Below are 13,858 nucleotides of genomic sequence, written 5' to 3'. Positions count from 1 at the left end.
CCGCGATGAACTTCGTGCTCGGAGATTACCTAAATGAGCATCGAATGAAGACACCGTAGCGCGCTTAAATCCATTAACACCATGGTTTGTCTTAGAACTTTGTCCAAAACAACGTGTCAAGGGGAAGCGTCCCCAAGCACGCTGCTCATCGATTATTACCCGTGCAAGCCGTGAAACCACTTCCTTTCATTGTGTTGGGTTTTTTTTCTTCTTTCGCTCGTTTCGTTTGTAAATAAAGTTACGATCTAATGAAAAATATGATTCCAATAGAAAAGCACTATTACGATACGCTGAATCATGCGGCTGCCCAATTGCACGAAACAATTGCCGGTGCAGCTTCCTGCCGGTTGGGCAACGGTAATGCAACCGTGGCACGGAAATGGGGCAAGATTGTGCACACTCCGATCCGTCGAGCCCCTTGGGCTTCAAACGGCCCTATGCTTGGGGCTTCTCGACTGTTCGTTCTGTTCCGTTTTATCTGGCCCCATCTTCCGGAACCCGCAGCCGCACGAGCTGACCGATTGTAACGCTGTGATGCCACCGTGATCACGTCTGTGGATGATGGTCGTGCTGTACCACCTTCCGTTAGCCGTTGCCGCATCCGCGAAACAAACGAACTGTGCTTTTAGTCACTACGTTGACGCTAGATCATTAGTGATCTAATCGCGTCCCTCTCGTGAATCACGGATTTTTGCTCGTGGAAGTGAATTGTTTCATTATATGGTTTTACTGCGGATTGTGGATTTTGTCTTTTTGTAGCTCAGTGCTGTCCCTTTTGTATTACTAGATACGAACAATTTGTTCTAAAACGATGCACAATCACCGATGTGGTTGAGTTTTTGTAGAGTCAAAACCACTTTTTTGCCAATCAACGTCGTAACACCAAGCTGAAATTCAGAAAAAAACAGCTTAAAAATGCCGATGTTTGTACTTCGTGTGAAACATTTCTGCACAGCAGCCTCCAACCAGCTATCAGCTTTCGCATTAAAACTTCAAACCCTCATATTTGGAAATGAGTTACGATATAACTACCAATGCATGAAGGCAATGTATCTGCAGCTTGTGTTTTCTTTACTTTGCCCTACAAATTGCAAGCAATTGATGTTGCATCAAACTGCGCGGTGCATCCCGTATCGAATCGATTTCGTTGAACTTTGGCAAACCCTTCATTTCTCTCAGACGTTTTCTGTTTTGGCACTGCAATACTACATTTTTGCTTATAGCAAACATACCTTTCCTTTGGCAGGCATTTGTTAACGCAACTGGTATGTGTTCATTCCATCACAGCTAATAATTTGTTGATTGTTTTGGGTTGATGAAACGTAGATGCACGTAGAAAAGAGGCACACATATTTGGTTTGGAGCAATGAAATGCTACTAAAAATCGGAAGGTTGTTAATCATTCTCGAAACAAAAAGATTTGTTGTCACCCAAGCGCTGGCGAAATTGGAATCCATTATCATTTCGCGATATCGCGTTTCAGCATTGCAGAAAACACCTGTGACAGCAATCCTTGCAGGCAGCATAGCTTTAATCACCGATACCAATACCAATGTGCTCGACTTTTCTGCTCGAATGCCCGGTTTTACTATGCTGCTCAAATTTTAAACAAACACATGCGCACATGCTCAAGCAGGCTCTCTTCTCTTTCCTTGCCCAAAGCCGCCGTCGAAGTAAATCAAACATATTCGTATATGGATGGTCGTTGACCACACTACCACGGTGCGATCGTACGCAAAGTTCATGGTTTGTTTTCCAACCCACCGCACCACCACTGTCTGGCAATGCCACCACGCGAAGCACGCAACACGTTCGCTCATCGTCAGCTGTATTAGATTAACATTTTGAAATGCAAAAAAAGGTGAAAAAAACCGGCCGCCGCGGTTCGATCGTCCAAAAAAAAAAATCACGCACGCCACTGAATGATCCAACTGTGTATGGTTTCATCCATGTTGTGGTGTGAGGCTCGTCATTATCTCAGCTTTCCTACGCAAGGTGTAACTGTGCATGTGTTTACAAATATCAGAAAGAATACATGAATTTGAATTATCTAGAAATTTTAAGCAAATCCCACTTGTTACTTCCTTCTCTTCTAAAGTGTTTATCATCAAAATTTTGAAATATAAAAATAGTTTAAAGATAAAAAGCAATGCTTTCTTGTAGTGAAATATCCCCTATTTTTTAAGCTCTCGCGGTTCACGGTGTGCTTGGAATATCGCACGACTCAGCACCCCCGTTACTGAAACCGTAAATCTTCTGCCAATCTGCTGCCAAAAAACACGAAAATCTGCGGTGGCGTTTGTAAAATTGATTTTAACAGCCGCACACTCGGCTGCAAAAGTTCAAACGGCCTCCTACGAGCAAAGTTTACAAATTTGGCCATAATAACTTCACGGTCTCTGTTCAATGGGCTGTTGGTCTCTAGCATGGGTTTTGCGGGGCAGTCCCATGCCATCTTACGATGGTTTGGATTGGAAAATTTGCAATGGAATTCCGACCAGTAACAGCAAACTATCCCACCGGTAGAGTGGAAAAAGGTAAAAAAGGGTAAAGAATAAAGTGGAAAAAAGCATTAGCATCGAATCAAACTCGTTCCTCGTGCTCAAATGACTTTATTTTATTTGGGCATTAAGTATGACGCAGCTGCTCAGCGAATTGGCAGCGTGCGTGGTGGGTCGCCGCAATTAGAAGCTTTAACTTATTGTCTGATCTGGATTTCGTTTCTTTTCCTGACACGTTCTTTTGTATGCTCGGAGGGGGACACTTTTTACGATCAGCGTCGTCCTCATTCTGTGAGCATCATCCGTATGGCGCGTGTGTGTGTGTGTGGTGGCTCATTTACATTCCACCCAATGCTGGAACGCTAGCAAGCAAGCGAGCACAGCGTGATTTCCGATTGATCCGTCGACCCATCAACAAACAAGCTGCTCTGGGTGTTGATGATCTAGATGGTAGGAACACGCAAGTAGTAAACCCCCGGACTGTTTGATAGGTCAAGGCTGGAGGAGTAGCAAGATAAGAACACAGTTTCTTCAACGAAGCATTGTTATATCAGCAAACAGATAGTAATGATGTTTCTTCAGCAACAGAGCATGAAATAATGCAAGATAATGAAAGAAATGGAAAACACTACGGCATACTATGCACGGTGCCAGGTGAAAGGGAGCTACGATAGCTAGCAAGCACAATCTCTAGGCCCAGTTCTGTATCCTTGAGCACATCCGATCGTGCACGGGAAACGCGCTACGAAAGGATTAAGAGTCATGCCCACTCCTGGTAAGATTAATGCCTGGATGCTCTTGCCTGGAGAACTGAAAGTAGCCCCGGATTCCTTTTCCATTTTGATTTGGATTTTTTGGTGGAAACTCGCTGACCTCGAGCGTACGGTGGTAAAATAATTACCGCTGCGCACGAGAATGTTTTCGGAAGTTCTAGAAACGTTCGATCCTACTCCGGTGGCGGATTCGACCCCGGCCGGTGATCGACGGAACGCCAAACGAAAGGAAGAACAAGCCGGCAAACACCATGCCCTGGAAACAGTTCACCGAAGTAGGCGGTGCCGACGGCGTTCATTACTTCACGTGTGTGTGTGTGAGAGTGTTCGCCGTGTGTACAGCGACAGCGACGGTGTGTCCCGGCAAGGACGCCTAGTTCTCCTCTCCGCCCAACGAACAAGGCAAGGGAGGGTAACCTTCGCCCGCAGCCACTGTCGAGGGCCCCGTTCTGATACAATCGAATCTGTCCGGATGAAAGCCGGCTGCTGAAAGGGTTCGACACAGAGAGCGTGGTGCTCGTTCTGCCACTGCCGACTTTTGCTCGCGAGGTTTCGACGGCGAGATTTATTAAGCACGCCAGTACATCGTGAGCACTCTGTTAGCTATACCGGAGCTTACAGGTGAAACAAATTGAAAGATTGCATGCTTTGCAAAACTATCTTGTTTAAAGTAATTGTAAAAAAAAAGCTAGAAGCTCTGCGGGCTTGTTTAAAGACCACACAGACACGTATACAACATAATCAGAAAGTTTCAAAGCGACTCTTTCATCTGCGGCCCCGCGAACTTCAACCTATGGCACGAATTTGTCTCGGGTTTCGTTGCTTCACTATATCCTACATCGAAATTCCACTCCAACTCCTGAAGCATCGAACGATAAGAAGCAATGGCAAGATGCTCCAAGCCGTTCGCTGTTGACTTCAGACTTCTTCAAATACCAATCGTAGCTCTTTCGCTGGTGAATGTTTATGCGGTGCGGCAAAAAAAACTCCACAGAAGGAGTTGTTGATACTGAGGTAGGTGATGTTGATGATGATGATCATGATGATCCAGCTCAAATAAATTTGCTGTGTGGGAGTCTAAACACTTGTGATCGTTTTTCTGTACATGTAAGTACTTTGAAGTAAAATTTTACCAAATCAACTGGACGTGTGCATTAGTTGGGAAGTAGAAAAGCTCCATTCCAAGACACCGAAACATGTCTTAGCAACAGGCATTTAACGTTTTTGCCAAAAGCCCAAATAGAGCGTCCATGTGTGTGTGCGTGTGTTGTCAGGTTTTGCCAGCAGGTCAAGCCACAGCCTGCTGTGGAGAAAAGTGTGTGCGTCCACGCAACACGCTTGTTGGACCCTTGGACTCTACTAACCCCTCCTTCCAAAGGCGATCTGATGAGGTGCACACACACATACGAGTGAGCTATCTCACCCGGTCCAATACGCGGCACGATCCGATGGAGCAACAAACGCGAGTTAAATCGATGGAGATTGTCAACGGGTTTGCTGATCGCTATCGCCTATCGTTTCATGATCTCGTAGCTCGTTCCATGATAGACAACCTGCATTTGGTAGCCGCCCGGGTTGTTTGTTTTAACTGGCGCGCTCGCTGGTGGCGGTCCTTGCCACCACCCATTCGCGCTGTGCACGGTGGCATCGTGAGCCCAGGGAGAGTGCGTCCAGAAAGAAAGTGCCGCTTTTATGTGTGTACCACCGGTTACGCACGCTCGTGATTGATTTCGATTTCACGATTCGATCGAAAAGTATGCAGGTGCTAGTAAGGCTGGCGGGGCAAGGTAGTAGTAGGAAAGGAAAACACACACATAGATAACTACTCAAAGTGAAATACAAAAAATTGATTTTATGTTTATTTTATGTAGATTTATACTTAGGAAAATTTAGAAATACCCAGACGAAATCCAAACGTTTCTGAAATTGTCGGCAGCTTCTGGTTTGAAGGCTGGTTGCAATATTTCTCACAGTTGTTCGTAGAATGTTGAGCAAAACGGTAGCAATGAAAAAAAACCCACAAAAGACTTCAACGAGTGTCAAGCGCAAGACACTTATTGCAGGTTTGCGTTTGGACGGGCCTCTGGTTTTTCCTGTATCTATCTGTGCGTCTGTCGGACGAAAGGTCATTGGATTTCGCTAGCCCCCCGAAACACTGCAGAATGGACACACACACACGCATTCACACACAAAAAAAAACTAAACGTCACTGCCAAATTTCTGCTTTGCAACAATTCCTAAATGCCTCCTAAATCACGGCAACCTGTTTTGGGGCCGCATGCCAGCCACCCGGCCGGAGGTCAAAATCAGCTATGCGGGCTTTTTCTTTTCCATCGTTACATCCAACCAGAGGGGCAAAAAAGACAAAAAAAAAACTTACCCCTATGCGTGCCACACATCTACACTGTGTATGCACGGCTGTGTGTGTGCCTGTGTATGTAAATGTGTTTTATTTTTTATCTTTTCTCTCCATTTTTGCGGTTTGCGAGCGGCCGTTTTCTGCAATTAATTAATTTGCCAAAAAGACAAACGCACACCCCACCGTCTTTTGCATGTAGTGTGTGTGTGTGTGTGTTTGTGCGTATGGCTTGCCGCTTTCCTGTTTCGTCCTGCTCACCACCACCTCTTCCCGAGTCAGGGAACGGCGCAAAGGACTTAGGTAAGTGTCATTAATTTGAGTGATGGCGAAATAAGCTCGGCGCATTGCGATTGCTCCGCGGAATAGCTAGACGGTATCGTACTCTTCATTAATTTTTCGTGTGTGTGTGTGTGTGTGTGTGTGTGTGTGTGTGTGTGTATGTGTGTGTGTGTGTGTGTTTAACTCGCTCCCTCCCTCCATGGCCCCTTCACTTCGGCGGCAATTGGTGGTAGTTGAACTCTGAAGAAGCCACAGCAACCTGCTGCGCTGACCGATTAAAGCATCAGGCTTCAACGAGAAGGCAGAAAACCTGTTAAGCGCCTGCCGACGACCGACAGCTACCGACGACAAAAGCGACGAAATTTGCCGGTGATCTATCGGGAAAGAGCTGGTCTTGGACATTCGGTCAGCGATTCGATTCGTCGCCGCCGATATGCAGACGCTCGGTAGGATTAACTTTGACCTATCGAGGCAAAAGTATTGAAGACGCTCGACAAAACACACTGTCACAGAGAGGAGCGCACGCGCATTCCATCGCCGACTTGGGTGCCGGCTTCCCGTGCTTTGTGTGCCTTTTTCGGTGGTCGCAGCATTTAGCACCTGGCCACTTGTCAAGGGTAATTAAAGATAATTTGCACCGCGCGCGTAAAACTCTGTGTACAATTGCATTCCACATGCCGCGCTTGCTGACAATGCGCAATGAAGGTGAAGATTGCCAACATTGATCCTGAAAATTTGTGTTTAATTTTCTCTCAACGAATCCAACGAATTCCTTGGCAGGTTCTTTAGGTTCGGTGGGACGTCGTTTCTTCTGTGGCAAGTGTATAGTCAAGTAGCTACACTTGAAAAAAATATTTAAAAAATTAAAGGCTAATGTGTCTACAATTCTGATAATTGAATTGCTGTTTCATCCTCACAGTATACTCAAGAACTTCTATTTCTTATCTTAAAGTCATGTCGGCTTAAAAACGTAATTAACAGCTGTAATTAATGTTGAAGCACAATCTACCGTCAATTCAGCATAATTCAACCATTTGAATGACTTTTCATTACATCTATCCCATAAAAAAGTATCATTAAAATTTGCTGTGAAACATTAGTTCTTCCCTTTTGTCTCGTTTTTTTTTTTGTCGTATATCTATTCAAGCGTACCATTTTTGCCAAACCAAACTCACCGCCATGATTGGCATTATTATCTTAAAACACTTGTCCGGCTCTTCGTATCTCTCAGCGAAACAATGCTGATTAATATTGGCCTTTTAGGTGCCAGAAGTGATGTCAACCTTTGAAGGTTATTCAAGAACCTGGCTGGCTACCAGGCTCAATTAAGAAAAAGTGCGGAAATTGCAAAACAAAAAAATTATCACCATTCGTCACACTGAGATTAGTTTACCATTTGCAGCCACCGTATGTTGGTTCAAATTCTCGTCTTACAGGGTTTTTCAGGGTTCTCATAGCTGTGGGATACTTGGTTGACTCTTTCTTATCTGAACTTATTCTTCTTAATGAACTTTATGTGAAGGGTATTGGACTCTATGGCTCCCTTTTGGAAAAACTCATTGGAAATTCCTGTTAGATTTATCCAAAAAGAATGCCATAAAATCGAATTCCAGTCAGAAAAAGTTCATTTGATGAAAGAAAGAGTCATGAAAGTATCCCACAAGTATGAGAACCCCTGAGAAACCCTGTATACGCGTTATTCTGCTTTTAATAATACGAAGCAAACAAACAATCTAAAAGTTCATCATTTCCTTCACCTACCTTGTTCTGTAGTTACCCCGGCTTTGGGCTGCCTGGGAGCTGGTGGCGGCACTGTTGGTCAGATTTCTCGAGGCTGTGCCGCGCGTCGCGGTGGTATTGTTCTGGGCCGAGAGCTGGCTCGCGCTGGTGCGGGGCAACCTTGGCGACGGGTTGCTCGAACGGCCGCGGGACGCCTGTGGCTGCGGTCCTCCGGTGGTGGTGGTGCTGGTGCTGGTGCCAGCGGCTAGGGCGGCGGCTAAGTATAGCAGCAGCAGCAGCGCCAGACAGCAGTAACTGGCCCTCCGAAAGGCCATCTCGGCTGTGGGCGGTCTCTCAGGGGAAAGGGTGCGCGAAACGGCGGTGCAACGGAAGTGCCACCCGGAACGCTCTCACGCTCCTCCGACACAACGACAACGTAACGATCCCCGTACACAAACACTCTCCGATCGGCACCGCGATTGGGCCCAGCGTTAGTTCACTAGCAACCACGTTAAATGGGTGGCACGCGGCTTTACCTTTTCGCTAACAAATTTTCACCACTAAAGTAATTTTTTTCGAATAAGAGCAAAGGCAATGGTTCACTATTGATTGGAATGCAAATGCAGATGAAAACCCGCTAATGAAACGAAAGCTAATTCCGAGCATCAATCAATTAATAAAACCATGGACGTATCCTTGTCGCAAACTTTTCAATTTCGGCCCCGCCTTCGCCTGCGCAAACAGCTTAATTACTAGCGCACCGTTATTCGGGTGTGGCTCATCAGCTCATCCATCACCTCCCCAATGTCACCGGATGTGCGTAAATCATCATCATTAGTGGCAAACACAGAACCGTTACACATTCGATTAATGTGTTCTCACCTTACATTTTTGCACCGGGTGGGGCTGGAGCAGCGATGAAATGAAACTGTTCCGACCGTGGTGCGGTTTTTATTGTTTTCTTTCTTCGCTTTTGTCTCTTCTTCTTCTCAGAGGGCGGACCAATCTCAGTAGATCCTTGACGGGGTGGGCCGGTGAATGCACCAGCCGAGTGCTCGCTCCGGTTAATGGCAATTTGAGGGTGGTAAAAATTCCACTACCCATCCTTAACGGCCGCTTGTAAATATCGACCATCCTCGCACCATCCGATGCCATCCGGAGATGGCCGAGAGCCAATCGGACCGAGAGTCCAATAAAAACTGGTGCGAAATTGACACCCAGCGCGCGTCCCCTTTCGGTGTTGTGTTGTGTTTTATTTTCACTTGCACCCACAGCTACTGCAAACACGTGCACGCTCACACCACCAGTGTTTCAGGGTCTCTGCGCTAAAGGAGCAGCAATTTAGCTCTCGGCGGGACCAATCATCCGAATCACGGTGGAAGCGCTCAGAAGTGGAGAGGGAGTGGAAAAAGATGTCCGTGAAATCGTCGTGCGCTTACCTTTGCGAAGGGAAACCCATTACATGCCAGTGGCGGTGAAATTGGAGCAAACATTTATTGCTCTGCTACATTCACACATACACACACATACACATACGCTGTACAAGGAATGCGACTGGCTGCATTCACTTACGGTTGCAGCCCTGAACTAATGCTTGGTGTTGTTCGTTTGGTGCGCATTGCTCATGTTTAAACACACTCGTGAGCATATTGTTTAAGGCGAGCAATGCAATGTACACACTAATTCGATTACAATTAACATGTTCATAGGAATGTTGGTATGTTTGATGTCGAAAATATAGTGGATAAGCTTCATAGCAAATGGAGCCTAAGTTTATTTTAGATATTTTTTAAAGTTTCTGAACATGAAACTTACTTACAATAAAACCATATTCAAATTACCTTTCGACGTAATTAATACATCTTAAACTGACGATAAAATCCACCACAATTTCACAGCCGAAACCACCACGCACTGCTTGCTACTCTGCACCGAAAGAAACGTGGACGCTAAACGTCCTTGCCCTTAGCGAGGGCCGACCTAGTACACGGACTCAGTTTCTGCGGTACGCACTGTATTTGTTCTCTTTCTCTCTCGTTGCTAGTGATGTAAATGCAGTTCGATGGGTATATATACAATGTGATGGTTGATGATGAACGAGGGTTGATGATTGTGGTGTCGCAGCAGTTCCTATTTTACTCGCGCGAAGCAAACATTAACGATGCGCATTTCTTCCGGTGCAGCGGTAAACAGTACTGGCGGTAAAATCGGATGGATTCATAATATCGACAATTTTTTGCGATGCTATTTAATTAACAAACAAAACGGCATGCCACTCAAAACGGTTTGTTTCGGTTCGAACACGTCGAACAAATCGAAAGACTTCAATGCACGAGCAAGTAACGAAAGTGTAGTGTCCTCAAGCAATGTCTCGTTTGCGAACGGACATGTAATTGGCACAAATTACAACCCGATATCTTCATCAACAACACACTCTTCGCTCAGTGCATAACTTTTCATTTCATGCGTTTATTTTTTTTTTGTCTCTCTGTTACCCAAATCTCCATTCTTCACAAAACCTCACAGCCATTCGACCGTTTAAAAAACGTCCCACCGTCTGCGAATGCTTGTTTAAAGTTGTTCCTTCCCTCCCCTCCCCCCCCCCCCCCTTCATGATATGCTGCACTTTTTATCATTTCCCATCGCATCGCCCGATTCTGTCTGGCCCTTCGCCACGAACTCTCTTTCCTTCCTTCCCAGTGTGATGTATGTATACCGTTTTCTTTCTTCATCTCGCACAAAAGAGCGCACGCCCTGAAAGGTCACTGTCAATACGCGAGCGTATGATTTACGGCGTAACGCTTCCGTTAACTCACTGCCCTTGAGGTACGAAATCAACCAGCCACCTCTTTGCCTGCCCGATCCCGCAGTCCAAAAAGGTGTCCAATCAGTCGCAACGGGCGTCAACACAAGTCAACTGCTGCTGGATGGCGGTAGAGCTGTTTAGCATACGACCAAAAAGAAACAATACACAAGTATCAACGGTTAAAGTGTTTGTCTTTTAAACAAAAACAACACTTGAACACGTTCTACGATCTACAACCAAACTAAGAATGCTGTAGATTGTGTTTTACCATTCAGGAAGCTGAAAATCAAACTCGGTATGTCTTCCAAAAGTTGTAGTCCTGCCAAAACGAGAGCAGCAAACGCGTTCACGGGGCGTCCCTTAGGTTAATAGCAACCTTTCGCACAAATGGCAGTGTCGTAAACTGGTGCAAAATCTTATCTTGTGCCAACGTGCACACACACCTGCACTGCTCTGCGCCCCGTGTCTGTCGCAAAACGCCGCGTACGCAATGGGACACCACGTCGCTGGGCTTTGCTGTAGGGTTGTTTTGATGCACTGTGCTTTTTCACTTCATCTCGCTACTTCTCGTAGTTTAAAAATGTCAGACCGACTCCCGAGCTACAGGGAGGCTGTAGCTGCGCGTAATCTCTCGACGTAACACAACAACTGCGCGTGCTGTGGTGACATTCTCACCCCGTGTTCGCTTGTGCTCTGTGCGCCACTGCTGGTGCGTCTATCACATACTCTCTCTCTCTCTCGTGCGTTCACACACATGCACGCTGGCCACAACAGTGCTGCCTGGTGACGGTGACATTGACAGCTTTGACCATAAATATCAGTGCGTCAATAAATCGCTGCGGCGCGGTTTCGGTTTCGAGCGCGGCGAACGTGAGATAGGGCTCGCAGTAAGACTCCAAATGGCAGTTGAGATCAAACTAACCCGATGAGGGGGACCTGCTGTTCCAGATTGAAGCTACAGTTTTTACTACATTTCCTCTCACCATCCAGATGCAGATGTGTGGAAAATGATCGCCAAAGATACTGTGAATGTTTTGCGCAGCATATTCCTAGAACGTTTGTAAAGGCTTTCACTGAACATCTTATGCTCTTTTTCCAAAAATGTTTGTGTTGTAACATTCACAAACAGATACCCGAAGGTATTTCTCACTTCCTCAAAAACTGTACAGAAAACAATGCGGCCCATCACTCGCGTGTCATCCACTCCACCCAGCTCCTTACCGGACGGTAGGCGTGGGAGTTGCTTCCGGAAATGAGATCTCTCCAAACTGCCAACTGCTGGCCTGGCAAGGCGTCACTAATCCGCCGTGTGCTGCTGGTGCCGTTCGAATGGCACACCAGGCCCTCATCCCCCAGCAACTGATGTCCAGCCTGGGAACGAAAAGTGGTTCAAAACACAAACCGAGCACCACACTCGCAGCCCGCAGAAGTCCCGTAATAACGTGTCATAATAACTGTCCCCCCATCCTATACCGCACCGGGCCACCGGGTTGTCGGTTTTGTTCCAAAGTCGTTCCAGCGCAGCAAAGAAAACCAGCGACGACCAACGCCACGCAAACTACCGGCGGCGGCGGCGGCGGGGCGGCACTTTCTATTTTCCTTTGCGTTTGTCGTCTGCCACGGCGATCACGCACGGCCGGTGACCCTGCCCCGTTCGGACTACCACCACCATCCTGCCTGCCTGGCTGCCAGTCCGGTGCTGCTCCCTTGCACATGCTCTGCCAACGGGCACACCGGGTTGACAACTTCCTCCCCCCTCGACCAAGCGCGGGTGCGCAGACTCCGTGCGGGGAGAAGGCGGGTGAGCAAAACCAAGAAAGAAAGAAAAACAACAACAACACGTCGCATCTCTCATCTCCGACTGCCGCTGGACGCTGGAGGATGAAGTGAAAAATAAACAAACCTCCAAACATTATCATCATTATCGACGATCGATCGGTCGATCGCCGGCATCGCCGTGGGGACGGCATCAAAACGGGAAGTTGGCGAAAAAAGAGCCACACACACACACACACGAACATTATCACACACACACTGGTGTCACCGGTGCAGATGAATGCTGCGTTTGGAATACAGAAGGCACCGGCGCGCTCGGTTGAAATAATCGGAAATCCTGTCCCCAAAGCCGGTAGGGAACAGCACACGCACGGGGGCTTGCGAAACAGCTTGCAGGGAAAAGCAAACGTACGGCAGTGGACGGCATGAAGGGGAGGGTAAACGAGGCAAGGGTAAGATAAATCACCTTCGGCACCAGCCTAGCTCCTCCAGCACGGTAAAGAAATCGCTGCTGTCGGTGCGGAATCTCGCGCGCGGTACGGTGGAAAGCGAAGACAAACGCCAACTGCTGCGACAAGGTACGGATTGCATGCGGCCCATCGGGTTTGATAAGCATTTTCAATTGACTACCGATCATGCCGATCCTTCTGTGAGCAGTGTGTGTGCACGCTAACGAACTAGGAAAGCTAATTTTATTCCGGAAGTTATGCTAAATTCGTTTGGTTGCAGCATTGCACTTAGTTATACGTCGTTCACGTTCGGGATCAATCCATGCATTCACAAATGTCGGTGTGTTGATACTGTTTTGAAACTCGAACACGAACTTCTGTCACTTGCACACTTTTGGTCAGTATTACATATCTTCACTATCACAGCAAGTAAAATATTCTGAAACCCCTATTGTACTCCTTTTGCAGTAACACCACAGTAGACGGATCAAACACTCTTATTTTGCAATTCGTATATCACTCTCCTCAAAATCTTAGCTATACGTGGTGGATCATACTTTTGGAAGGCCCAAAAAACGCACACACACACAAATTGCACTCGCTGGCAGTTGGCTTCTCGATCGTACATTCAGCCTTGTGTTTTTACGCATTCCTCAAACAAATTTACCTTTATTCAAATCACCGCGCAATAACTTCAGCTTTGTCACGTTACAAACACCCAGCCAAAAAGGGCAGGGAGCGGGAGAGCTCGACTGTTCGGAATCGTACGGCACGCGACAAAAATACACGCGACGCACCAGTAACGCGTTATAGCACACTCACACGTGGGACCACGGGAACAACAGTGCGACCGATGCGGACCGTAGTTCAGCAATTTCTGCGCCTAGCAGCCTGCTGCTGGCCATTCGTTCGCTGCTTGGTGGAGATTGTGTTTCCCACCATGCACACACACACACTCCCCCACGCCATCCGCGGGAGCGCTCACGATTGCAGTGCGAATTATGTGCGCTCCCCCCAGAGCATTCACATGATCGCGCGATCGATCGCGCTCTCACTTTTGCTGTAGCGTTTGCTCACGCTCAAGCTGGCGTAGCATAACTCACATCTCGCGCAACGAAATCGCGCGATTCGCTCTCACTTTCGTTCGGTTGCTCGCTCTCGGCTGACGATCTTCGCAGTCTCAGCATCCGCGCAGG

General features: G+C 47.1%; 1 protein-coding gene across 4 annotated transcripts in view; it reads right to left on the bottom strand.

The window, feature by feature from the left end:
- Positions 1-13,625, bottom strand: part of LOC121596468 (fibrinogen alpha chain) — an 83,717-nt gene extending 70,092 nt beyond the window's left edge. Inside the window, exons 1-2 of one of the 4 annotated variants that reach the window (XM_041921453.1) lie at positions 13,330-13,625; positions 7,674-8,283 (exon numbers count right to left, since the gene is read on the bottom strand). In XM_041921453.1, the coding sequence (XP_041777387.1) occupies positions 7,674-7,966 (293 nt within the window). In that variant the 5' untranslated portion in view covers positions 7,967-8,283; positions 13,330-13,625. The remainder of the gene's footprint in view (positions 1-7,673; positions 8,284-13,329) is intronic. The other 3 variants (XM_041921452.1, XM_041921451.1, XM_041921454.1) reach the window with 3 other exon arrangements.
- Positions 13,626-13,858: the final 233 nt, after the last annotated feature.

Source organism: Anopheles merus, chromosome 3R, assembly GCF_017562075.2.
Source record: "Anopheles merus strain MAF chromosome 3R, AmerM5.1, whole genome shotgun sequence".
NCBI lineage: Eukaryota > Metazoa > Arthropoda > Insecta > Diptera > Culicidae > Anopheles > Anopheles merus.
This window is presented reverse-complemented; position numbering and strand designations above follow the sequence as displayed.